Source organism: Balaenoptera musculus, chromosome 6 (genome assembly GCF_009873245.2).
Source record: "Balaenoptera musculus isolate JJ_BM4_2016_0621 chromosome 6, mBalMus1.pri.v3, whole genome shotgun sequence".
Lineage (NCBI taxonomy): Eukaryota > Metazoa > Chordata > Mammalia > Artiodactyla > Balaenopteridae > Balaenoptera > Balaenoptera musculus.
This window is the reverse complement of record NC_045790.1, coordinates 103362558-103388485: the sequence shown is the minus strand read 5'-3', so window position 1 is coordinate 103388485 and position 25928 is coordinate 103362558. Positions and strand designations below refer to the sequence as shown.

At 57.0% G+C, this 25928-nt stretch overlaps 1 protein-coding gene across 16 annotated transcripts in view; it reads right to left on the bottom strand.

Moving 5' to 3' along the window:
- Positions 1-25928, bottom strand: part of LOC118896682 (DAB2 interacting protein) — a 193638-nt gene that overhangs the window by 39274 nt on the left and 128436 nt on the right. The window contains exon 1 of one of the 16 annotated variants that reach the window (XM_036854849.1): positions 6967-7093. The exons of 14 other annotated variants lie outside the window; for them this stretch is intronic. Coding sequence is in view for 1 of the 2 variants with exons in the window: in XM_036854848.1 (XP_036710743.1) it covers positions 1315-1442 (128 nt within the window). In the remaining variant the exon portion in view is untranslated. Of the gene's footprint in view, positions 1-1314; positions 1458-6966; positions 7094-25928 lie in introns of those variants that run through there. One more of the 16 variants, XM_036854848.1, reaches the window with a different exon arrangement.

Sequence of the window (25928 nt, the reverse complement as noted above, 5' to 3'; positions counted from 1 at the left end):
TACAGCCTGCAAGGTGCATCCCAACCCAGCCACACTGGGCTGCGCACATACACTCAGAACGCGCCCAGCAGCAAGTGTGCCTTATCCATCAACGCCCAGCTCAAAGACCACCCCCTCCGTGCCGCCCGCCCACCCCAGCAGAACCGACACCTCCCTCCAGGGTTTCCCCTAAGCACTCCACCCCTGCGGAAGTGGAGGCTCAGGGAGGGAGGTCCAGCAGCTTGCCCAAGGTCACAGGTCACAGTTCACAGGCACCGGGGCAGGGCTGGAGGCCTGGCATCTGGGCTCCAACTCCAAACTCTTTTCACTGCCTGTCAATGCCTCAGGCTTTCACCAAACCTACAGAAATTGTGTGATTAAATGCACCAACTTTCAAGTAACTTAGAAAAATCGTGGGTCACCAGAACTCCACTGAGCCCTGCCTTTGTCACCCCCAGTGTCACCTGTCTGGAAAATGGTGAGAAGGACACCTAGCTGATAGGAGTCTGATCCACTGGCAGCACCCCAGCAGTGGCAGTGAACGTGGGCAGGACGAAGGGACACGGAGACTTGTAAGAAGCCAGGTGCAGGGCTGGCACTTCACAGCAGCGGCTCATTTGCTCCTCACAACCCCTCCACAGGACAGTGTGTGACCAGCCGAACCCCCGACCTCTCTCGTGACGGGGTACTTCCCCAGTAGAGGCTGCCGTGTCACAGGGGCCTGGCTCCGGACAACCGTTTCAAACATTTAAGCTGGAGCAAAACATACCCCAGGCTCAGACACACCGCCGGCCTGCAGGCCAACGGATCAGGGAACAGACAGAGGCAGGGAGAAGGAGGGAAACAGAAGAGTCCAGCTGGGGGCTGGGGCAGGGATGACACGGCCCCCAAAGCCCAGCGCAGCCCCACCCAGGGCAGCCCCGGGCTCGGCGACTCGGAGCAAAGGCCAAGCTCCTCACTTCCCGGTTCCCGGTGCAGCCACAGAGACCACCAGGCCTGCTCGCGGAAAGGAGCCGCTGACACTGGGTTTCCTCTCTTTTCAACACTAAAAACAGCAACACCACTCCTCGGTTTCTCGCTTTTGGTCGGGCTGTCCTAATTGCTTCCACATTCTGGGCCGGTGGTGGACGTCCACAGAGGGGCAGAGGCACCGTCGCTGGGGAATGACTGAGTCCTTCCCGAAACCGGGCATCCTCTCTGACCGGCCGCTCCCACCCGCCTCAGTTCTCCCTGGGCCCAGGAGGCTGGTCAGGGGCCGAGACTGGCAGCCTCCCTCCTGCTTTCTTTCCTGGCCTCCCTCACCCCAACCTCCGCTCAGGCCATCAGGTCACTCACCATCCCTCCGCGCGGCCACCAGGCTCTCCAGGCCTGGGAAACCGAGGGGCTAGGCCGGCCACCCCGCTGCCCGCTGTCCCCCACCGGGCCCAGCCAGTCCAGCCCTGCTCTGGTCCTAGACATACCATTCCAGCCCTGTCCGCTGGGACTGATCATGGCTAGTCAAACAAAGGCTAAGTTCCAACTCTCCGTAATGTGCTTTTAAAGGGCCAGTGTCCCACTTGGGTTGCTGGGGACTTAAAGGCACACCTCCCTTTTTCTGTACAGGAAACAAGACAGCAAAAACCCCAAAATCCCTCAAAAGTCATGATGAGATTAGAGGCCTTGGGAAGATTTTGGACAAAATGCACAAGAGTAAAAATCCAAATTTCATCTGAAGAACCCCCCAAACCCCAAAACAAGGAGGCTACATCTCAAGAAGAGTGGGAAGGGCAGAGTTTTTAAGCACTCACAACGGGCCAGCACAGCACTCAGCACTTCACAGCAGCGTCTCATTACTCCTCACAACCAGGCCACAAGACAGGCAGCAGCTGGACCCACCTTACGGAGGAGGAAGCTGGGGCGGGCAGAGGCTCCCGACTCGCCCAGGATGGCACAGAGCGGCCCAGCCAGGGCCCAGCCACGTGAGGTCAGCCAAAGCCAGGATTCTTCTCCCACCTGCTCCCTCCAGAGGCCCCTCCTGTTCCATATCGACTAGCATCTTTCCTTCAAACAAGCAGGCGAGGATGAGGAATCATTTGTCGCAGGTGCCCAAACACTGGGCTTTCAGTCTAGGCCTCAAAACCTTGTGAGGTCGGTTCTATTCTTTCCCCGTTCTCACAGATGAGAAGATTGGAAATCATGAGGCACAGGAAAGGCAAGGAGAGGGAGGAGAAAAGAGGGGGTCCGCAGCCCCTGTAGGGGTGGGGCAACCGACAGCCAGGCCCTCGTCCCTTCCCAAACAGGCTCTACAGTCAGAGGGGGTAGGTAAGGGAGCCGTCCTTCCAACCTCAGGGTTCAGGCAAGCAGACCAAGGTCCAAAGGAAGGGAAGAGGCGGGGCTGCAGGGATGGGGGCTCTCCTGGGACCCCTAGGCTCCAAGGGTGGGCAGGGGAGAGGAAAAGAGAGACGTGACTGCCTGGGCCTCAGTACCTGCTCTAGCAAGCCCTCCAAGAAAGGCTTCCTGTCCTCTCCGTCCTCCAAGAAAGATGGGTCATTTCCGGGCACCAGGAGTGGTTGGGCAGCCCATAGGTGCTGTACAGCCATCCTATCAGAAAGGCCAAGGCCAGGCGGAGTCCTCAGACCTAACTCCGCAGGGGCCAGGTCACTCAAGGATTTATCACCCTCAGTACGTTTCTACGGAGCCTGGCAGTCAAGTAAGTCTGAAGCCGTGTAGCCTGGTGGTTAAGAACATGAGCTCTGAAGCCAGACTGTTCAAATCTGGACTGTGCCACTTGCAACCTTTTGTTCTTGGACAAGTCATGTCACCTCTCTGGGACTGTTTTTGCCCTCTGCAATAATAATAGTACTCAGCCTCACAGGCTTGCTGTGAGAAGTCACTGAGTTATAGAACAAAGCCTGGCTTCCAGTGAGCACTCAATAAAGACCGGCAGGTTTAGCTAGGTTGAAGGACGCTGCCCCAGGATATGCTGGGAGACACAAAGCGGGAAACTAGCTTCCTGGGTGGTGACCCTGGGAAAGTCACATCTTTCTCTGGGCCGCAGTTTATTTCTGTAAAGAGGGGGTCCACCTGGGACCTTCAGTGACTACCAGGCAAGACCACCCTCCAGCATGTCCCAGATGCCCACCCTCCTCCAGAAGCATCCAGGTCATAAGGCCATAAAGGCTGAGAAAGGCTGGGCTGTAGCCTGAATTCTTTGCAACGTAAAAACAGCCTGCCTCTGGCCCACTCCACCCCCCAGGCTAACTGGGGTCTGCTGGGTAGGGAGAGGGTGCAAGGGTGCAAAGCCACATGGCCTGTCAGGAGGCAGTATAAGGCATCACCTCTCCAGGTAGAACCCAGCCACACCCAGGCATCTCTGGACCTCAGTCTCCCCACTCCCTAGTGAGGGGCGGGCCCTCACCTCCTCAGGTGTCTCCCAGGGGACTTGCTGCAGCTGAGCTGGCTTTCCATTGCGAAGTTTAGCAGTCCTGCAAGCCACGCCACACCTGCGGCATAAACAGCCTCCCAGAAGCTGTGGGCTCCCTGGGCCCCAAGAGCCCCCAAAACTTGATCAAGTTCAAGGTCTGCCTCTTTCTATCTTCCTGGAGCCTAAAGCAACTGGTGTGTGTGCTCGGGGAGGGGGGAAGCGGGAGAGGGGGAGAGAGGAGCACCAGAGAAAACAGGGGCTAGGAGGCAGGAGGCATGACTTGCAGCCCCAGCAGAGCATATGGCCACTATTCCTGAGGGTCAGTGGGGGACCAGGCCCCTTGCACCCACCATCACCTCCTCATCCACAGGGTTAATCAGTCAGTAAGGGGTGGCGTAATTGGGAGGTCTGCAGGGCTGAGTGGCAATTCTAGTTGTGTTACTTAGCAACTGTGGGACTTTGGGCAAGTTCTTTCACTTTCCTGAACCTCAGTTTCTTCAGGTACAAAATGAGGAAATACACTATCCTCGGAAGATAACAGGTGTAAAAACACTGGTTAACCAGATGCAGAGAAAGCATTTAACAAAACAACTTGGGAACCCAAAGACTCAAATATCTGGGTGTCATTCATTCAACAGGAGCATTAGATCTTAGGCTGTCCCCAACCCTGCACTGTCTCCCCAATAAGCCAAATACATTCTAACCCACACCCCGACCCCGCCACACAGCCAAGCACTGCGGGAGGTCAAGGTCCCAGCCACCCAAATATTCTGAAATAGACCTCAGACTTCTCCAGACGCCAAACACACCAAGGAACCTTCCAGAGCAAAGCCACCAGTGCAAACCAAGTCCAGCTCTCAGCTCTGGGAAGGGCGGAAGGGCCCTCTGAGGAAAGCCAGGTCCACAGTGCTCTTCCTTAGGCGCCCCGGACTCAGAGAGATGGGGCAGGGAGGGGGGAGGACAGGGCTGGGTGACTACAAGAGCGGAGAGTGAGCCACTACAGGGTGGTTAGCAAGCCCTCCAAGGAGAGAGGGAAACAGAGCTCAGAGAGCTATTGAAGACCACTGAGGGGGGGCCCGATCCAGCCCTCCCCAGTCCGGATCTCTAGGGATTCCGCTCAGAGGCTCCTGATGCAGGCCCAAGGTGGGGGCCCACGGCTGGTACACGGAGACCAGGACCCAGGACGTGTGAGCCCCTCACCTGACCCTCCTTGGCTTCCCGGACGGGCCGCTCGCCCTGCGCTTCTCAGGCCCTGCTGCCTCCTCTTCTACTCATTTCCTTTCTACTCAACACACCTGGCCTGACCCCAGTGCTTCTCCCAAAGGTCCCCACAGGCCTTCGTGTGACCAAAGCCAACCACAGTTCCTGTCCTCTCCGTACTCAACAGGACAGCGAGCTCCCTCCCTGAAACCCAGGCCACCACCCCCTCTGAGGTGCCTCCCCTCCCTCCCAGGCCACTGCCCTGCTTTCCCAGTACCACACCACCTTTCCGCCAGGTGCTGGAGTTTCTCAGGCTCTGACATGGGTGCACTCTCCTTCAGTAAAACACTCTCCTTTGGTGATCGCATCCACGCCTTAGCTTTAAACACCTCCAGGGCTCAAGACTCCAAAGTTTCTATCCCAGCCCTCCCCTACTCTGCCCTCCAGACTCACTTATCTAAATGCTGACACCTCACAGAACCTCAAATCTGAAATGTCCAAAGTGGAGCTTTGTCTCAGCAGCTTAAGCCAGGAGTCTCAGAAGCCAGCCACCCTCCCTCTCCCTGGCCTCCAGAACCCAATCCATCAGCAAATCCTACCGCTACCGCCTCTAAAATCTCTCACACCTGTCCACGCCTCTTCACCAGCCCTACCCCGCCTCCCCACCCAGGAGTCAGAGGGACTCTTTAGAAAGGCAAATCAGATTATTTAACTCTGGGGCTAAAAACCCTCCAGTGACTCCCTACAGCAATTTGAATAAATCCGAACTCCTCCCCAGGGAAAGAAGTCCGCGAGAGTGACCGGCCCACCCTCTGACCTCATCTGGCAATCCCCATCCCCCAACTGGAAGCCACTGCTTTCCCGCCCTCGGGGACTTTGCACTCGCTGCTCCCTCAGGCAGGAGCTCTAGTTCCACCCCCTTCTCGTAAAGGCTGGCTTCAGGAGGCCGGTGGAACTCAGTCCTCCCCCGGACCGCCCCGGCTACAACAGGTCCTGCCCCGCCCCCATTACTCCCCACGGAAACACTTGGCTGTTTCCTTCACATCATCTTGTTCGTTCAGCCAGCAAATATTTATTAAGTGCAAACAGCGAGCCAGACACTATTTTAGGCACTGGGAATCCAGGTGCTGAACAAAGCAGACAAAAATCCTGACTGATATCACCCAATCTGGAATTACTGATTTGTTTCTCCACTCACTTATGATTGCCTGTCTCTCCTGCCAGAAGGGAAGCTCTGTTGTCTTTCCGCATCCTAAGGGAGGGTCTGGCAAGAACTCAGTAAGTATTTATGAAATAAATATGCAAAAACAAAGAAGCAAAGAACAGGACAGCAAGAGAACCAAACCCAGAAAGACACAAGAAGCCAAGAGCCACGCCTTCGCTGCCTTAAGGCAGATGCCTCTCACTACCCCGGGGTCGCAGGTGAGCAGGAAGGCTTCTGTGACACCCCAACCCTCCTAGGGGACAGACTAGATGCACAGGGGCAGCTGCTTAACCGTGGAGAAGAGGCATGACTGCAGGTGTGCGCGGTCAGGGAGGGCTCCTAGAGAGGTGAAATCTGAACACGGCCAAGCCCCACCCCGCTCCCCAAACCTAGGGAGAGGCAGAAAAACAAATTTGCGTTTTAGGGCTCTGATGTTCTTTGCTCGAGTAGAAAACAAGGAAAAAACCTTGCTCCAAAAAACCTTGCTCCACAAAACCCTTTACTTTTTATTAGTGTCTGGATCAATAAAAGTTTTGGGATTAAAGCTTCCCTCCTGCAATACTAACCGTCAGAGAGACAGCCTAGGATTATTAAATCTGTCTCCAAGAGGCAGTGGCTAGGAGCCCCCACGGCTTCACCCTGCTCCTCACCTGCGCTGGGAGGCCCAGGCTAAGCGGACAGTAGCCCGAGGGCCCTCACTGGCTCCTCAGCTTGGGTTCAAAGCCCCCTCCTCACAGCCCACCTTGCCAACCCCACCAGCTCCCTGGGCCTAGATCTCCTTCCCCACAGTTTTGCCTGCCTGCTTCCACCTCCTCGGTCCTCCGCTCAGTGGGCTTCTCTCCACCCGGATCCCGAAGACTTGAAGCTCCCAGGAGGACTGGGCCTGGTTCCCAGGAGGGAGGAGCCAGTCAAGCAACCCAGCCCCCACCTTCCCCCTTCCTTCCAAGCTGGTGGGGGTCTCCCATTCTTCCCCCGAGGCCAGCGTGAAAACCAGGCTGCTCGGGAGGGGCTGTGGGGCATCAACAAGGCCCTGGCCGGAGAGTGGGTGGGCTCCCAGGGCTGGGCCCCCTTGGAGAAACAGCTCCACACCCTCCGGCCTCCACCCACAGCCATCGAGGTGCCCACCCCCAGGGCAGGAAGTTTCCTGCACCCCCTTCCCCAGGCAGAGCCACCCACAGACCTTGGCGGAGGGATAGGCCTCTGGGCTGACCCTGGTCTGGGCACCAGGGGCCTGGGAGCCAGATCTGGCTTTCGAGGACGGCCGGGTCTCCACAGAGCAGCTCCTCCGGCCCGGCCCAGGATCTTGCCGAGGTTATCACCGAGGAGTCCGAGGCCACAGAGGCCCATTCCTGAGGATGGCGGGCACCCAGGTGCCTCTCCCGGCCAGATCAGGGGACCGCTCAGTCCAGGCCAGCATCTAAGAGCTGTGACCAGGCAGGTTTCCCCTTCCCGCAAAGCACGTGCTGACTCTGTCTTCCAAGTTGAAATTTCAGAAACGACTTAAAAAAACACACCGGTGACAACGTCTAGAGGTTTCCGGATCCTCCACGGAACAAGTGGAAAATTACAGTCTTCCACACAGGTAACCACATGGCACAAACTCCAGGTCCAAGAAGTCTAGAAAGACGCACTTTCAGCCACGAGCAGGTCGCCCTCCAAAGGCACCTGGGCGGGGTGCGGGCCCTGGAACCGAGCTCCCGGTCCGGGAGGCTGGAACAAGGCTCGCAGAGGAGTCTCAGGCTCCTCCCCAAAGCGCTGACTCCGCCCAGGGTCATACCCCGCCCGAGTCCCGCCTCCGGGCCTTTGCACTTGCCGTTCCCTCTGCTTGGCCCGGGCTCTAGGCCAGGCTGGTTTCTCCTCATTCTGCTCTCAGATCAATTGTCGCGCGCGTCCTAGTAGAGGTGGTTCTAACCAAAGGAGCAACTTCCACCCCCACCCCAAGTTATCACTCAGCTTCACTTTCCTCATGGTACTGATCTGAAACAAGCTTGGGCCCCCTCCTCCTCCCACCTGGAAAACGTAGGGGCCTGTTCACCTGGTAGGCCCGGCACACCTCGGGCCAGTGCCTGGCACAAAGTAGGCACTAACAGATGTCCTGATCGAATACTAGTGTCCTTCTGGCTGGCCTGAGACAGGCCGGCCAAAGCTAAGTGGGAGCTGGGGTGACCGAAAGACTCGGGGGCGCGCCAAAACCACCTCCCCCGCATCCAGCTCCTGGAGCGTTCCAGGCTCCGACCCCGCGGCGCCACGCCCCTCGCGCTCCAGGCCGGAAGCGGCCGGCTCCGCCCCCACGAAGCCCCGCCCTCAGCCCGCCCCCCCGAGCCGCTGGCCCTGCCTTCCCAGGCCCGGCGGCAGGGGACATTCCGCGGCCAGCTGCCCCCAGCTGCAACCACTTTCCGCCCCAACCCGCCACTGTGCTCCGGACGCGGGCGGGGACGAGGCCCGGCCCACCCCCGACTGCCCGCGGAGGCCCCGCCGGAGTTCGTCGGGCTCAGAGCAGCAGTCCCGAGGCCCCCACCCCCCCGAGGGCCAGTACCCTCCCTCTCCCGCACTTCCATTCGGGCATTTAAAAAATGCGAACAGAAACGGAGGTGCAGACAAAGCCGGGGATTTGCCTACTACGGTCACCCAGTCAAACAGGGCTCCCGACTCCCTGCACCGACTCCTTGGAGCTAGACCTTTTGGGAAGAACTGGGTTCAAGCGCCCTCCCAGGGCGGTTGCTCTCCTGTATCCGGGGCTGGGCCAGCAGGACAGAGGGGGAGGGTTAAGTGCCGGAGGGAAGAGACAAGGGGGTGAGCTGCGCAGGTTTGTGAATGCTACAGGACGACAGGGGCAGTCAGACCCAGAAGCCCAAATGCTGCCCCACCCGCTGGCCTGGGGGGTTCGTTCATCCTTGGGTCACCCTGACAGGGCCCTTACTGAACTGAAAATCCCTCTGGGAAAGGCACACCCAGCCAACCTGACATTTTCGCCTGGGGTTACCCGCTTTGCCATCCTGCTTGAAAAGCCACAGCAACGTTTTCCAAGTATTGAGCCTCTACCACACACAGGGAATCACACACCTCCCTTAACAGCCACCATCTGGAGGGGCTAATCAAAGTAGAGTGGCTGCTGCATAACTTTCTGGTGCAACGGGATTATGGAATCCAATCCCTCCATGTAAATATGGATAAACAGGCCGGTGGGAGAATAGCGCCCCTGCCTGGGGTCCTGCATACTCCATAGCCTCTACGCCAGAGGCTCATAAGCCCCAGTTCAGCCCATGGTAATTTCAGCCTGATCCAGACCCTCAGCAACAACTGAGCTCCTATTAAGTGCCAGACTGTCAGGCACCTACTGTGTGCAGGTAGGCAGCACTCTGGCTGGGGCACCTGCAGGGCTGGTGAAGAGATCTGACTGTAACCCCAAAGCAGCCCCCAACCTGGGAAGTAACTCACTCTGTCCCCTGCTGTGTCCTTGCTTGGGCTCAGCTCTGTTCTGAGCACAGGTGATCCTGACCACAGGTAATCTAACAAAACCCGCCCCCCCCATCTGCATCTGCTCACACCCCCAAAGCCCAAAGAACTCTTAGCCAGAGGTGCACTTATGGTGGTGGTTCCCTTCCTTCTGAGGTGAGGTTTCCCCTCGCAGCTTCATCTGGGTCTATCCAATGTCTTAATAAAATTTCAAAACCGGGGAGAGGTGAGGCCGTAGTCACCAAGGGAGGCCCTAGGGCAGAAGAAGCCCCTTTGGCTCCCAGAGCATCCAAGGCACCAGAGATGGAGGGGACAGAGCCCATCTCCGAGCATTCCTCCAGGGCGCAGGCCCCAAGCAGGCCTCCCACTTAAACACAATAATAGCAATAAAAAGGTAAGGCAGATACTGTAACCACTTTACAAATGAAGAAATCAAGTCTAGAGAAGCTCAATCACTTGCACAAGTTGGCCCAGCCACATCTGAAAGTACAATAGACGTGCCTCGCCCCAGACAGCCATTTGTACCTATTTACTGGTCCCCTCTTATCTCCCTAATTCTAATACCCCCTCCTCCTGGGAGCCTTCCCGGATTTCCCCCAGGCAGGAAGCCACCCCCACTGGTTGATCCACACAGTTCTAATGTCTTTTTATAACAAAATAGGCCCCTGTGACAGGACCTCTCCCTCTGCATGACAGCTGTCACAGGAGGGGGTCACAAGCTAAAAAGAAACGAGCCTGTCTCTGGGGTTCAGAAGATGTACTAACCAGCTATTTGACCTTGAATAAGGTGCTTCCTCCTTACCCTTCTAGCCTCAGCTCAGGGGACTGCATAACCTCTTGCAAGCTGCTTTCAGAGCCATCTTGAATAATATGTGAAAGGGAGTGAGAACACAGCGAGCGTCCTTGGAATTTCAGAAGCTGACCCCGTAACTCCTGGTTCCAGTGCCCCCAGTGACCAGGTCTCCCTAATCATTAGGCCCCACCCACCCACTGCACACTCCTCACCTTCACACACACCCCCACCAGCCACAGGCCCTCTTCTGCTCTTCCCCAGGCATCCCTGCCCTCTCTCATGGCCACGCCTCTGCTCCCACTCATCTCCCCTCCTGCCCCAATCTCCAATTCTCATTCACCTTTCAAGGCCCAGCTTAACTGCCCCACCTCAGGGAAGCCTTTTCCCAGTGTCCCCAGGCCCAGGAGGTATGTGAACTCTCCCTCTCTTCCTGAATTCCCAGTCCTCCTCCCTTTCTCCTGGGTCCTGCTGCCTGTCCTGTCAGGCCCTCCTTGGGGTCTATTCATCTCTGGTTCTTCAAGTCCTAGGACTCAATAAATGTGTGATGGACCTCTTCTCCCAAAAGCTCAGAGCCCAGATGTCTCATGACCTTTCAGATCTGAAGGTGTCTCACCAACTGGGCCAGGCCCTGTGGGAGACCCTGGAACCTACCTTCCTCAAGGAGCTTCCCATTTCCTGGGGTACAAGGGAGCCAGCCCCAAGACTGTCAAGGAGCACTTCCAGGCAATGCTTGTATATCCCCTTGGGGAGAGAGATACTCATATCCTGGGAGGGAGGACCTTTCTTGTGACCACAGCACTGTCCTTTCCAGAGGCTGTGTAGAGGACGGAGGCCCTTTGCGGCCTGCCCAGAACTGCCTCAGCCAGAGGAGGGCGCTGCTGTAACCCACTGCCTCCATCCAGGTGAGTCTGCAGGCCAGAAGCAGGCACAAGACCGAAGAGGGATGCCCCGCAGAGGACAGTCAGCCCCCGGCCCTGGCTGTTCATGGACAACGGCTTCTGAAGAGACCACTGCTGTACTCAGCTGAAGCTGAGAAACAAACTCGGTATTAGACTGAGGGCCAACTCTGGGTAGCAGTTTCAATGTGCCCCAGCTGTTAATTTATGTGAACACATCTATGCTTGTGTGGTTTTATCATCACCAACAAGCAACAAATGTGTTCTGGCACCAGCTATGTGCCAGGCCCAGTGCTAGGTATTTTACATACATTATCTTCTTAATCTTCCAAAGAGCCATAAGCTGTGGGTATCCACAGGGATATTTTACTAAAATGAAGCTGAAGCACAGAGAGGTTGGAAAAGTTGCTCAAGGTCACACAGCTAGTTACTGGTAGGAGCTGCAATTCCAGGCCCCTCCACAACCTGGCCGCAGCCTGTCTTCCTGGTCTGAGCTGTCAGTGCTCACCATTCCAGAGCCTCTGTTCTCCGTCCCCACCCCTCAAGTTCCCCACTCCCTTTGTTTTGTGCCACGGGTGGGGGGCGGGTTGGGAGGGTGTTAATGTATATTGTCAGCCTGCAGCCTCCCAGCTCCCCCTCCCTCTCCACCCGCTCAGACCCCCTCCTCCCTCCCGAAAGGCCGGCTGGGCTCCGGCCCTCTGGCTGCCTCCCCCCACCAGCCTGGTTGCATCTACCCCATCCGCCAGGCCCCCAACCACTGTCTTGTGGTGATGACTTCAGCTGGCAGAGAATCCTGGAACCTTTCCCCCTACAGCGACGTTGACACACGTTCACTGAAAAACCGTAATGTTTCCATCAAAGCATTTAGGGGGAGTAAATTCCTACCCATGTGACGCCTCCTGGGAAAAACACAGAGTAAATTTACTCAACAGGCAATGAGACGTGGTCAGCACTTCTCTTTCTTGGTTGTCAAGGTGCCAAGTCCTGGGCAACAACCCGCGTGGTGTTCCAGGACCTGAGCGCTATCAAGGGGTGAGGGGAGGGGACGGTTCCAGTTCAGGAGCCTGTGACTGCTGCCCTGGCTGCACAGGACGCTGGGTCAGTTTGTGATCAAGACTTAGATGATCCCTAAGCCCCTGCCCAGAGACTCCAGTGCTACTCACTGAGCTCCCACCAGAGCCCGGCTTCTGTGTCTCTGGCTGGGTCACCTACTGCCCAGGCCCCAAGCCCTGTCGCCGCAGCCACCACCCCACCAGGTCTACACCAGGCCAAGGTTACACACGCCCCCTAACGTCACAACTCTGAAAGGTCAGGGAATTCAAACCTCCCTGAACCGTCCCCTTAACCCCGCCCCAACCCCTGGAACCGGCGATGGGGATGCAGGGGGGAGGCCCTGCTCCACCTCCAGGTTCTAACGCTGCCAGAAGGGGAGGTACAATGCCAGGCACTGGGACCTGGGGTTCCTAACCCATCCAGCTCCACCACTGGGAACTGGAATAACCGTGAGGCCGGAGCAGCAGAGAAGATGGAGGAAGTGAGGCGAGGCCCACAGGCCACCGCCCTGTCCGCTCTTCTCCATGTAAGCAGACAGCAATTCTGCAACAAGGCGGCGCTTACAACCCCTCCCACGATCCCCCAGAGCCCCGCTCTTAGAGGTTCGCTGCTTCTAGGGAGTGGAGCGCAAGCGTCTGATTTGATTTTCTCCACATGTTTTCTGACAATCTGCTGCAGCGCTGCCGCGTCTGACACTACTGGCCTCCACTCCGTGACGTGCGTCGGAAGGAGGCATCACTATTCCCATTTTACAGATGGGAAAACAGGCCCACCAAGGTTAAACATCCAGTCCAAGGCCACACATCTAGACAGGGAGTGACCCAGGACACGGGCAGGTCAACAAGACACGCGGTCTCTGCCCTCAAGAAGTTGGCAGTCCAGTGGGGGAGGGGTGCGTACAGCCATTAGCGCCAGAAACACACTAAACAGGCCGTGGGCCCCGAGGAAACTGCGGAAGTGTCCAGAGCAGGGCCTGGCCCAACAGAGGACCTATAATGATGGCAGGAACAGTTCCGGTTTGGGGGTAAGGAATTGGGAGAGGCTTCAAAGAGAGGAGGGCATCCCAGTAGAGCCTCCTCCTGAGATCTGGGACCCCCACCAAGCTCTGTGCCTGGCACACCGTGCAAGGGAAGGAGTGCGGACGGACGAGTTAACTGGGGGCAGGCGCCGGGCACACTGTGTCACGTTTACATCGTCACTGCCTGGCCCCAGGAGGTGTGTCAAGTTCTTTGCCTCATTTACAAGACGGGGAGACAGAAGTGCAGAGCAGTCAAGTACTCTGCTCCGAGCAACACGGCTAGTAAGGTCCCTGTCGTGTCTGGCTCAAGGCCTGCCTTTCCAGCAGGCACTTAATTTCTCTGGGTGTCTGTTTGCTCATCTGTAAGGCACTCCTCTGTCAGAATCGCCTCCACTGCAGACTACAGTTGGGCAGCCTAGGTTTGGAAGGTGGTAGCCACGTGATTCCAGACCCCCGCTCCTGCAGCCTGTTGGGTGAACGAGCAGAGGGGGCTCCCCTCCTTCAGTCAAGTTTTCCAAGGAACGGCCACCGATACGGAGTTCTAACTGGTGAGCCTGGTGGCACGGAGCCCAGCAACACAGCCAGTGGGTGCCGTTGTTGCAGGGGAAAGAGCTGAGCACAGCAAATACAGCCGTTGACCCAATTCAGTTCCGTTCTGTCTTCGAGAAAATAATTGAGTTTAAATGAATAGGTTTCCCATGTCCCCTCTGGTCTCGGGGAGGGTGGAAAAGGAGAAGGGGAGACAGGAACACTTCCCTGGGCTCACGGTTGGTTATTTTTGAGTCATTAGGCCTGTGAAAGGTTTCCTTCTTGCCTTGGCGGACAGTGGAGTTGGACATGGCTGGGAGGCAGCGAGGTGTAGTGAAAACCACACAAGGTGGACGGTGAGGATGGAGGTTTAAGGCCTAGCTGACAACAGCCTTGTGGAGCGGCCCACTCAGATCCCAGGCTCGTCATCTCTAGAATGGGAACCCTATCCCCCCATACACCCCTCCCAGGATCACTGGGAAGAGCTAGTGCAGGCTAAGCAAACTCGAAGGCCTTCTGGGGAGTAAAAGGAATCTGAGATGAACTGCAGAGGCTGGTTCTCTGCCCTGCAGGAATACAGTCCCAACACTGCCACATCTGTTTGTTCAAGAAAAGCCAGAAATCCAGATTTTTCTGGTGAATGTTGAATGTGAATGTTTTGGGAGTGCTTAAATATGGGGAACGGTTTTTTTTTTTAAAACACCAAAAAACACCTTTCACCCTCCCAGACCAAATGAAACCTGCCTGTGGGCTACACATGGCCACAAGCCACCCGTGTGCAACCTCTGACTTAGTGACAACACGTGTAAAGCCAGTTAGGACATGCTGGTGTCCTCCCATCTGTTTACTGTCTCATAATTTTCTTTGGCAGTGAGGCCAAGCCCAGCCCTGCTTGAGTGGGAGAGGCGAGGGACACCGTCCTCTCCTCAAGACCTCAAGGGAGGCTGAGGGGCCGCTTCCCCGCCCCCCCCCGCCACACACACACACACACACACACACACACACACACACACACACACACACACACACACACACACACACACACACACACACTGCGGGCAGGTACGTGGGGACGCGGGGATGGCTTTACCCTAGAAGTTAGAGATCCTGGGCTCGCCTCCTGCACAGCCCTCAATAACCTGTTAGGGTCTCAGCTTCCCCTTCAGCAGAAACGGGGGGGTTTCTGAGAGGACCAAATGAGAACGAGATAGAGTGAGCCTGTGTGTCAAGTCTCCCCAGAGAAGAAGTGCCGCAGAGTGGAAGAAGCACGAGAGTTAGCGAGACCTCGGGTCTTTTCCGCAACTGCCAGCTCTTGGCTGTGTGCGCCCAGGGAAGTTACCTAACCTCTCTGTACCTCAGTTTCATCCTCTATACACAGGAGATAAGAATCTCTGGGACACAGAGCTGTTGTGAAGATTAAATGAGATGATGACTGTCAAGTGCCTGGTAGGATGCCTGGCACGTAGCAAGGGGGCAAAAATGATAGGCACTATTATTATCGTTGTTATCTTTAGTGAAAAGCATGCCAGAGAATTCTGACTGGGTGATTACAATGATGTAGCACAGCCTGGCAAACTTGTTGTTAACAGATGAGGCCACCTATAATTAGCACGATCATTACGTATGCAAATGGCGTGGCTGAGATGCTGGAGCAGGGTGTCCTTTGAAGTGTGCTAAATAACCCCCTCCCCTGGCCGCCTGCCCTCCCCAAATCTTGTTTACACTATTAATTTCATTAGCAAACATTTTTTTAATAAAGCAAGACAGAATGCCAAACTAGTATATATGCAAATCAAGGAGGTTTAAAACCATTTGACCCCTGCTGCCCACTGCGGGAGTCGGGGGGCGGGGGGGGGAGGCTCTCTGTGGAGGCCCGCGCCCCACCTGGAATTGTTTCTGGGGGCCCATCCTCAGGCTCCTCGGTCAGCTGCAGGTCTGGGGCTACAGTTACTGTCTCCCCATCCTCTTTTCCCAGTAGGGCAGGCTGAAGACCTCCACTAACTGGCTCCCCTCCGATATGCGGAGCTGGGGAGAGGGGGCTTGGGGGTGTGTTTGGCATGGAGCAGGCACTGTATTTGGGGAGAAGAGATTCATAGCAGCTTTAATATGACTGCTGAGTTCCCTAAGAGCCGGGACATAGCATATCAGGCATATCATCATACCCATTTTACATCTGAGAAAACCCAGTCCCACAGAGATTTAGGATGTAATTTGCCCAATGTTACATAAATATTAAGTTGCAGAACTGGATTCAAACTTGGGTCAGGCCAGTCTACCAACTCTGGAGTCTGTTCTTCTGGCTCTGCCCTGAAACTGTACTTCGAATCTCCCTGGAGAGGACACAGTAAGTGAATAATCCAAAAGTGATTGCAGAGCCTTCTTACTGAGGGACCACCAGAGACTGACCCAGGTTCTGAATTGAAAAAACTGAGGCTCAGAGGTCCTGTATGTAAGTCCCCTACATGCGAACCTTTGAGGGGCAAACTTTCAAAGATTCAAACATGCATTTGCATGTCCAATCACATAAGTTAGTGCATGTGTCTGGCGTACACTGTCACATGCGTGCATCCTCTACAAGTGGTTGTGCTTTTGTGTACTTTACTGTACAGTACTGTATAGAGTACAGTACTACAGTATCTTTATTTCAAGCCCAGGATGTCCGGAAGCAAGCGTAAAACCAGCAGTGATGTAGCTGGTACTACTGTACTTCTCAAGCTACTGTACTGTTAAGACTAAAAATGTTTTAATTTTTTGTGTTTGTTTTTTATGTATTATTTGTGTGAAAAGTATTATAAACCTATTACAGTACAGTACTATATAGCCGATTGTGTTAGTTGAGTACCTAGGCTAACTTTGTTGGACTTACGAACAAAATTGGACTTGCGAACACGCTCTCGGAACGGAACTCTTTCGTATGTAGGGGACTTACTATAATTTGCCCACAGTCCCACAGGCAGAAAGGAGAAGAGCCTAGAACCCAGAGCCTCTGGCCCCAGGAAGGCTGCTTTTACATTTAGATCTTTACACACAAGACAATTCAACAATCGTCCTCCCTCTTAATAGTTGCGTCAGTATCTTAACCATGCCTGTATCCCCTGGGTCCAACACAGACCCAAGAAGACGAAAGATGCTCAGGAAATGTTTGCTAAGCTGAACTGTTTTCTTACCACAAAAGACAATGCCGAACAGCTGGGACAGTAAAGGCGTATGAAGGAAGATGGGTGGTGCTCAGGGCAAGGAAGAGAGCGGACCATCCTCTGTGGAAGAACGTGGCCAACCTCAGCTTGGGAAGGGCCCCTTTCAAAGCATTTCCCTGCTGGATGTCCGCTCAAGAGGCAGGCAGTTAGTTGTCCCTCAATATTGAAAGAAATGAAAATAGAAGTCTTAACAGATGTGTTAGTCCCTCACCTGCCCCTGCCGGCTCAGGCCACCATCATGCCTTTTCTCACGCCTTCCTTCCTTGGCCCCTGAAATTGAGGCTGGGAGAGATGAGTGACTTGCCTGAGGTCTGGGAGCGGTGAAGACTAAGACCCACACTTCTCTGCTCCTTCAACCAGGCTCACCCCACCTCCACCTGCTGGCTCTCCCATCACCCCTCCCAACTCCCCACCTGTGGCTCTTGGAAACCTAAGGGAGCCTTGATAATGACGGTGAACATAATCGCCCTCCCCCGGCCCCTACCCCACGGCCGCCTCTGCCACAGCTAAGCAGACTGGGCACCTCCTACGTGTGGACACTCTGCTAAGCCCTTCCCCTTAAAAACCAATAACCCTCACACATACCGTGGGAAGCAGGTACAACAAGTGTCCCATTAACAGAGATGCAGAGTGAAGTTCGGACAGGTTAGGTAACGTGCTCAAGGCTCTGGAGCTGGATTCAGGCAGGCAGTCTCACTCAGGGGCCTGTTCCATATAGTGGGGCCCGGGGAACCCCCAGATGGGGAGCTGGCGGGGTCCCCCCCACCTCCATGTCCTGGCCGGGAGTGTGACACAGTGTATTCCCACTCACGGCACTACATCCTGCCAGGGGTCATTCAACCCCTCCCCCTGCCTCCAGACAAGGTTGTAAATGAGCCTGCAGTGGGGATGGGCTTCGGGGACTGAGGCTCAGCTGCCCAAGCCCAGACAACATTCTTCAGAGACCACCCTAAGGCCCCGCGCTCACTGCCTCCTTGCGGGGTAGGGGCTGGGGCTCCTGGCAGTATGGCGGAGGGGGCGAGGAGACCCTCCCCCTTGAGGAGAAAGGCAAAAGGGGGCCAGGCTCTCAACTGCCAGCTTGTTCCTCCTCCTTCCAGGCCCCCTCCCACAGGCAGGGAGCTGCCTCGAAATCAGGCCCCGGCTCCTCTTCAAATCCTTCCTGCTCCCAGTCACCTCCAGGATCGAGTCCTGCCTTCCCGCCATCTTCCACTCTATCCCCTGCCACCCCCCAGGCCGACGCACACCACACGTGGCCAGCGACACACGCCACCAGGCCCGCCAGCAAGCCCTTCCCTCCTCTCCCCAGGGAAGCCTGCCACCAGCCTTCACTTCCGCCCTGTGGCCCAACCACCAACTCTGAGGAGCGTCCCTGAGCCCCAGGGGGGCCCTCACTCCTTTCCCTGTCCACCCACAGCCCCTCTGACGCAGGGTCAGTTCACCTCCTCCTCCAGCAGGCGTCCCTGAGGGCAGAGACTGGGTGTGACCGCCCTGCCCACAGCGCAGTGTGTGCCCTGGCTCCTTGAATTTGCTGCACGGGGCGGGCCAGGGTCCGTGAGCCTAGATCTAAGGGTGACCACTGGAAGGGGAGTCTCTTGGAGGCAGACCTGACCACAAGCCCCCGATCAGGTCAGGCCAGGGCCCGCCAGCCGGCTCTCCCAACCCCATTCATTAGGGGAATATGGACGGTGCCAGGCCCAATCTTTCCACGGACGCTGCACAATGGCTGTGTTGAGAATCACAGGAGATGAAGTCATTGCTCCCAGAAACAGGCTGATTAAGAAGATGTGACGACAACGCAAACAGCAAGGCTGGAGAGACACACACACACACACACACACACACACACACACTCTCTCTCTCTCTCTCTCTCTCTCTCTCTCTATCTCCCGCTCTCGCTCTCACTCTGTCGCACCGTGTGCTTCTCCGCCCTAGGAAGCCGGGCCAGGCCTGAGCTCCTCTGGGAAGCAGAGATCATGCCAGGAAACAGAGCCAGCGCAGGGAGCCTGGACTTGGGCCACACAGTGGTCTTGGGAGCTGTGGTGCCCCAGGGCGCTCTCCCCAGGGACTCCCTGGCTGGGGCGCCCTGTCCTGACCTGCACTGAAGTCCCCAACCTGCCCCCGGGCCCTCTCAGACCCCTCCAGTTCCTTTTCTCACTCCCTCCTTGGCTCCACCCCTCATCTCTTCCCGGGGTCTTCCCATACGCCCCCTTTTTGGCCCCCTCACAATTCTGTCCTCTCCTGCAGGCACGCCTGACTAGATTCTGAGGAGGTGGGAGCTTCTACTGGCTAAGACAGGGCTCTGGGCTACAGACACTGGGCAACAGTCCCAAACAGGAACCAGGGCTGGGGGCTTGAGGCTTCCGGGCCAGGCGTTTCAACAAGCCCAACTCTCTTGCTGCAGCTGTGTGACCATGAGCTAGTCTGTCCACCTCTCTGAGCTTATCTTCCTCATCTATAAAAGGCAAATAGCAAAGCACCTACGTCATGGAGTAAGATTAAGTGTAACGTGTTGATTTGTTCATTCACCAACCTTGTGTCAGGCCCTATTCTAAGGGCTGGAGACACATTAGGGAACAAGACACCAATGCCCTGCTCCCCTGGGGCCTACAGCCTAGCGTGGGAGAAGTACACAAACATATATGATCGTATCAGGGGAACTCAAGTACTAAGAGGGAACTCACAGGAGAGGAGGGTACAGGCTAGAGGGGAGAAGGAGGCTGGGTTTGACAGCGTGGCTGGATGAAGTGGGGACAGGTCACAGACATCTGGGCAAAGAGTGACCCAGGGAGAGGGAACAAGAGCAAAGATCCGGGGCTGGGGCACTGCAGGGGTGCAGGGCGGGGACGAGGGGGGAAGTAAAATCAGCAAGGCAGGCAGGAGCTGCCCATGCAGGGGCCAGGGAAGGGCACGGCGCCCGGGTGGTGTACTGTCTAAAGACTGCGCTGGCGGAGGGCAGACTGAAGGGGAGTGAGGTCGGAGGTGGAGACCAGCCTAGGGGTCGGCCTCAGGCCCAGGTGGGAGGTGACAGAGGCCTGGACTTGGCGGCAGTGGTGGCAGCACGTGAGGCGCTCGGCACGTGCCTGTCACAAAGTGAATCTTCAGTATTCGTTCCTCTTGTCCCTGTCGTCATCACCATCAACATCCTTGTCACCCCTAATACTGGCCAGGGCTCCGCTGGTCCCAAAGCTGAAGGGCTGTCAGGCAGGCCCTGGCAGAGCCCTGTGGGGCGGGCAGGGCTCCTCACCCCGTTTTACAGGTGACCAAGCTCCTTGCTTGAGGTCTCCAGAGCAGTGACAGGCGGGACTGGCACTCCTGCCCTCCCCCGCCCCACCCAGGGCCCGTCCTCACAGGCTGCGTCCCAATCCACACAGGCCTCCCCTGGGGAAAACACTAGGCTCCAAACAACAACAGCGCCCATGTTCGCATGTCGCAGGCTTCCGAGTTCTTTCCTGTCTACGTTCTCACTTGCTGAGAGGGAGGCACTTCAGGCCCCTCCACGTGAGGGACTAGGGCTGAAAAAGCACCCTGGAATCTTGGTTTAGGAGCTTTCTGAGCCCAGGCAAACACTCCCTGAGGGCCGGGCTCCAGGGCCTCTGCACGGCGGCCTGCCCAGCCCAAGAGAGCCCCAGGAAGAGACGTGCACGCACCTCTCCACCCCAGGCTGGCACCACAGCTGACTCCTGTCCCCGTCCCCAGGGGCGGGCACAGGTGAGCAAAAACAGAAAACTCAGTCCCGAAGGTCCCCTGGGGAGTCCTGTCTGCAAGAGAAGCCTGGAGCCAGCCAGCCAGCAGGCCTCCTTCCCTCTCACCCACCATCTCTGAGTTTGGGCGAAGCTGCTAGGAAACGACCATCCCTCTCCCCTGCCCCCCCCTGGAGCCACCAGGAGAGCCACGCTGTCCCCAGAGCTGTGGGGACAGGGAAGGGACGAAGGGCGTGAGCTGGGAGGGAGGGGGTCTGCGGGAACCCGGGGAGCAACCAGCCTTCCTCCGCGCCCGTCTCTCCCGGCCAAGGAGGTAAGACTAATAAGCTCGACAGCACGCTCTCAAGCACAGAGACATCGATACCGTTTTATAAGCCACAGAAAAAGCCCCGCGAGCCACGGTCAGCAGTGGTTTGGGGTGAGGGGTCTGGGGTGGCAGTGGTGTGGAAGGAGAGAGGGCACTTTTGCTTTACACTCCTCCATGATGGCTGGAATTTGGTACTCTGCGCTTGTGTTTTTAACCACCTTCATGTTAAAAAGAAGACTTTAAAGTAAAGTGAAGTGAACGAGAAGACACTTGGTGAGGAATCTGGCACGCGCTGGCACCTGTTCCTCCGGAAGGCAAGTGCCTGCCTCACATTTCTTTTCTTCTGCGCAGGCCTCGCCCAAGCCAGCTGCCGCCAGCCGCCCTGCATGCCCAGAGAGGACAGAGCCAGGGTGGGAGGAGGGAGGGCTGGAAACCGGCCACCAACCACCCCCCCCCCACCTTCAGACACACGCGTGTGGGGATCGCAGGGTCACCGCCTCTCGTCCCTGACCGCCCCACCCCCTCTGCTGCCTTGCTCGCCTTAGCACAGGCCCCGGGGGTGGACCCCACCACTCTCCATGTCCGGCTACTCCCTCAGCCCCCGGCCACGCTGGGCTTCCATCATGCGTGTGTCTCTGGCCCTGCACACAGCAGGTGCTCAATGAGAGCTTGCTGGACCAATCGCTGGTGAGCAGTTGGAAAGAAACTCAAAAATGGATATGGCGGGAGTGGCCGACAGGGGGGAGAAACAGAAAAGTTACGCCTGAACAGGAAGATACCCAGACAGGCTTTGGCCAGAGCAGCTCAGACTCTCAGAAGAATGCAGGACCCCTGCAGGGGGAGGGGAGGGGAGCCCCCTTCGGGACGTTTAGACCTTCCTGTAGACCTTCCTGTGCCCGAAGGAGCTGCAGAGCCAGCAGGAGAACAAATGCAAAGGACTGGGGGAGGTCACAGCCTCATGGACACACAGGCAGATGGGCAGCCCCCCAAAAGCTGTGTACTTACACCTCTGCTAAAGGTCAGGATACCCTGTGTCCCAGGGCTTTCTCTAAAATACTTGTGACCTTTCTTCCCTGAGCTCTTCCCTGACCAAAGCCTCTCGTTCACTGTGACAGTGCCGGGCAGAAGCACCGGGCCAGAGGCAGGCGACACAGCTGAGCAGGCTCACGGGAGCCTGGGTCAGGCCTGCCGTGTATCTGCTCGCCCAGGGCAGCCCTCGGCCAGGCATGCCGGGCTTCCACAACCGCGCGTGGCCCCATCCGTCCTGCTGCTCTGGTCCCCTCTGCTCCAGTCCCAACGGTCCTAAAAAACGGTTCTGCAGATTCCTGCAGCCACACCTCTGCCCAGGTGGCTCCCCCCCCAGGAGGCCATGCCTACTCCCCGCTGCCCATCTGGATTTTATCCAACCTTTAGGATAAAGATTTCTAACTAAAGAATATTTGGTCAACACTCATGTTTTGTTTAGCCCACACAGTGTTTGACATTTTTAAGTTTTGAATCAACTGCCAACACTTAAAGATGTGAAATTTCAAAATGTTATCCAAAACCCTCTAGATTTCTGGCTTTTCTTATAAGTCCAAAGGCCCAGTGCCATGGCGCAGGGCCTGCTGCCTCCTTAGCAGGACACACCCCCTCCAGACTGCCGGCATCCACCACATCTGCACCTGCCTCAGCCGGGGGCTCCAGCGCGGCAGCCTGCAGGACAGGGGCAGGGCCCACCACACATCTCCCAGGGACACGCCCAGCACCTGGAGGCGCACAGCAGGGGCTTGCTTACTGTGCGTGGAATAATGAACAGAGATGCGCTGCCTCGGCCTCACCCTGCCTGGACCCCCCCACTGCTGTCTGCCTCCCTGCGAGACCCAGGCTGGGACAGAACGATGCTCCTCGGTCCTGGGTCCCCCTCCCACAGCTGGGCACACCTGCAGTGGGACACTGGGGCTGCAACAAGATCCTCACATCAATATCTGATCTTTGCTTCAGAAGCCGTGTCTTCTAGAACCCAGCCAAAGGAAGAGTAGAGCTCCTGGCATCTCCCCGCCTTCAATCAAAGTGGCAGGATTCCAAGCTGGCCCACAAACACTGATCCCCAGGACTTTTATTAAACTGAAAAGGAGAAATTCGGCAGCAGGAACTAACAGAGCCAGGCTTCCTCGATGCCCGCCTGCAGGAGGCCTGCCCCCCTTTGAAGCCGGTAGCCAGCTCTTCCCTTTTTCTGGGTTTTCAAGGTCAGAGTCACATTGGCAGCAAGGGTTCTCTTTGTTCTCCTGCCTCTGACTTACCCCAAACACAGTCACTGCCCCCAACAGCCAGGTCCTCAGCAGTGGCAAAGGACGGTCTTGCTCCTGCTGGGGGCAGGGGGTGGGGGGGCAGTGAGAGCCAGCCAGGCGCTGGTCGTGCCCCCTGGGGCCCTGCTTCCCGGGAAACGGCGTCTCTGTGGGCCTGGCTTCCCTGCCAGCTTGGGAGCACCCTCTCTGATCCACAGTGCCATGCTCGACAGAGGCTGATGGGAGAGGAACAGCTGACGGCCCCCAGAGTGTGCTCCCAGCCTGGGGAGCGGGCGCCCACCAGGAGAATGGGCTCGTCCGAGCTCTGCCTCTCGCTGGCGGATGCGATGACCTCAGGCTACCTGCTTCCTCTCTCTGAGCTCTGGTTTCCTCATTTGGAAAACGGGGAAATAAATACCTGATCCCAAACAACTGCCCTCCTAATGGGACCCAGAGGAGCTTGTGAATCATAAGGTGCCATGCCAAGGTTAATTATTCCAGCGCCCGGCACAGCACCCAGCACGCAGTAGGTGCTCAATGTATCGTTCGTGGTGCAAACGTTTATTGGGCCCCTGCACCGTTCCAGGGTGCATGCAAGGTACCTGGGCCCAGGATGAAGGCCTGCCTGTGCATGGGAGGTCTACCCTTCAAGGGGCCCGCAGACAACTGTCATACCATGAAAACTGCCAGGAAATAAGGATCAGGATGCTGTGAGACCCACGGGGGCGGGGTCCTGGGCTCCTTGAGGTGGGGTGAGAGACCCAGGTCTTACAAGAGCCCCACCTCTTGGCTGCCAGGCAGCAGAGGCCAAAGTTGAGGGCTGCCCACCTGCAGGCTGCCTGGCACTCTACCCACTTCCCAACAGCCTAGCTTAAACAGAGTTGCCAGGTGTGGTAAGCAACCCAATTCTCCCGTATGCATGCACACATCAGTGCTGTGCGCACCTGGACACGTGTGCCAGGGAACTAATGGTGACACAGTACCTACGTGGGCCAGACCCCGTGCCACGCCTTTTACGTACGCTCTCTTAGTGGCCCCAACACCTGCTAGGGGAGTGGTTAAAATGATACAGACTCATGGGCCCCACCCCCAGAGAGGTGATGCCGCCCTATCCCTAAAAGGCAGCGCTCATCAGAGCCTGGGAAGTCGCAGCGCCTGGGGTCCCCATTATGGCTGTGCCCCTTACCAGCCCGTGAGACCTGGGTCAAGTTCACCAAACCTCTCGGCACACAGTCTCCCCATCTCTCAGGTCCCCGTGAGCATTACGAGACAAAGCACATGGTGCAGACGGAGTGCTCATCCTCACGCCCATCCTCCGCCTAATCCACACCCCCCAACACACACACACACACACACGCGGGCACGCACGCGCGCACGGCCGGGACCCAGCTCCCACCCAGCTCACCTCTGTCTCCTCCTCTCCTTCCCTGCTGCTTCTGCCCCTCTGAACTACTTCCCACTCCCCTAATGCTCCAAGCCCTTTCCCGCCTCCCAGGGCAGCCTCAGGTCCCAAGAGGACACAAAGGTTCTAGGCCTTGAGCACTGGGGTCACTCAGGGGCTGCCTCACTGCCCTTCTCCCCTCTTTGACATCTGATGAACTCGTCCTCTTTCAAGCCTCAGCTCCTGCCACTTCAGTGAAGCCCTCCCTGATTCCTTGAGAACAGACCCAACTCCTGTCCACCCCCTGGCAGAGAAGTGCAGAGAGAAGGGGGCAAAGCCTCCAACTCCTTGCTCCTTGCGCTCCTTCCTCACTCCTGGCCTCAGCTTCCCTACCTGTGAAGGGATCGCTGAGACTTCTCATTCTAAGCCCCCAGAATGAGCTCGCTCACAGGCTCTATTTGGGGGTGGGGAGAGCATCTCCAGGTTCACCCCAAGGTTGTGGAAGGCTGGGAAGGAGCTAGACTCAGCCTTGTTCTCCTCGGGAGGACAGGACAAGTACAGTTCAAGAGACCCCAGGCAGCGTCCTCAAGAGGCCTCGCTTGCAACTGGGGGGAGCAGACCCAATAATGAAGCACAGAAGACGCGGAGCAAAGGGAGGTCCACCTGGGATTGGGGGAAGGGGATCAGGGCAGGCTTCAGGCAGAAGGAGCTAAGGCTTGGAAGACAGGACCAAAGTAGAAAGAGCAGGGGGTAGAGGAGGATTCCAGACCAAGGGAACAACGTGAGACGGAAACCATGACACAGTGATGGCGAACGTATCTCAGTGCTACTACGCATGTCTCAAGGCGCTTGGCTCAGCATTTAGCTACAAGTCTCATTTATTCCTCTCAATCACCTTCGAGATAGGAATTGCGAATATCTCTGTTTCACAGAGTTAAGCAAGTTCCCCAAAGTCACAGCACTATGGAGTGGTGGAGCTGGGATGCGAACCCAGGCACCCGCCTGCCATGTCTGAGTAAACAGGGGTGACCAGGGCACAGAGGCTCAAGACAGTGGGGATGCAGGGAGGAGGAGAATCTGGGGACTCCCGAGAGGCTTGTTAAGACCTCAAAGTCGGGCTCTGTTTTCCTTGCAGCCTGCTCCTGAATGGCACCCAACCCAGGCCAGGGTTGTCGGTGAAACCCCTTGAGGGTGACCCGCCCACACGTGGAAGCACACAGGCCACACAGAGTCCGAGGACCCCAGCCATGCACTTCCTTTGCACCATCTGCCTCAGGGATGCAGGGAGCCGCTGCTAATGAGTGAGCGCGCTGCGGAGCGGGGGAGGGGCCGGGAGCTGCAGCCAGTCAGGAGCCGCGCCTGTCAGCGGCCACCCCGACAGGCCGGCTCCGAGCTGTTGCCAGGGCAGCCCGGAGAGTCTGCCTTCCCAGGCAGACGGACTGAGAACCAGCTGCTCTCTCCTGGGCCACCAGCTCGGCCAGCCAGGGGCTCCCCATCCAGTGCCTGGCCCTTCCAAAGCCTCAGCACAAAATGTCAGGGGCCCCG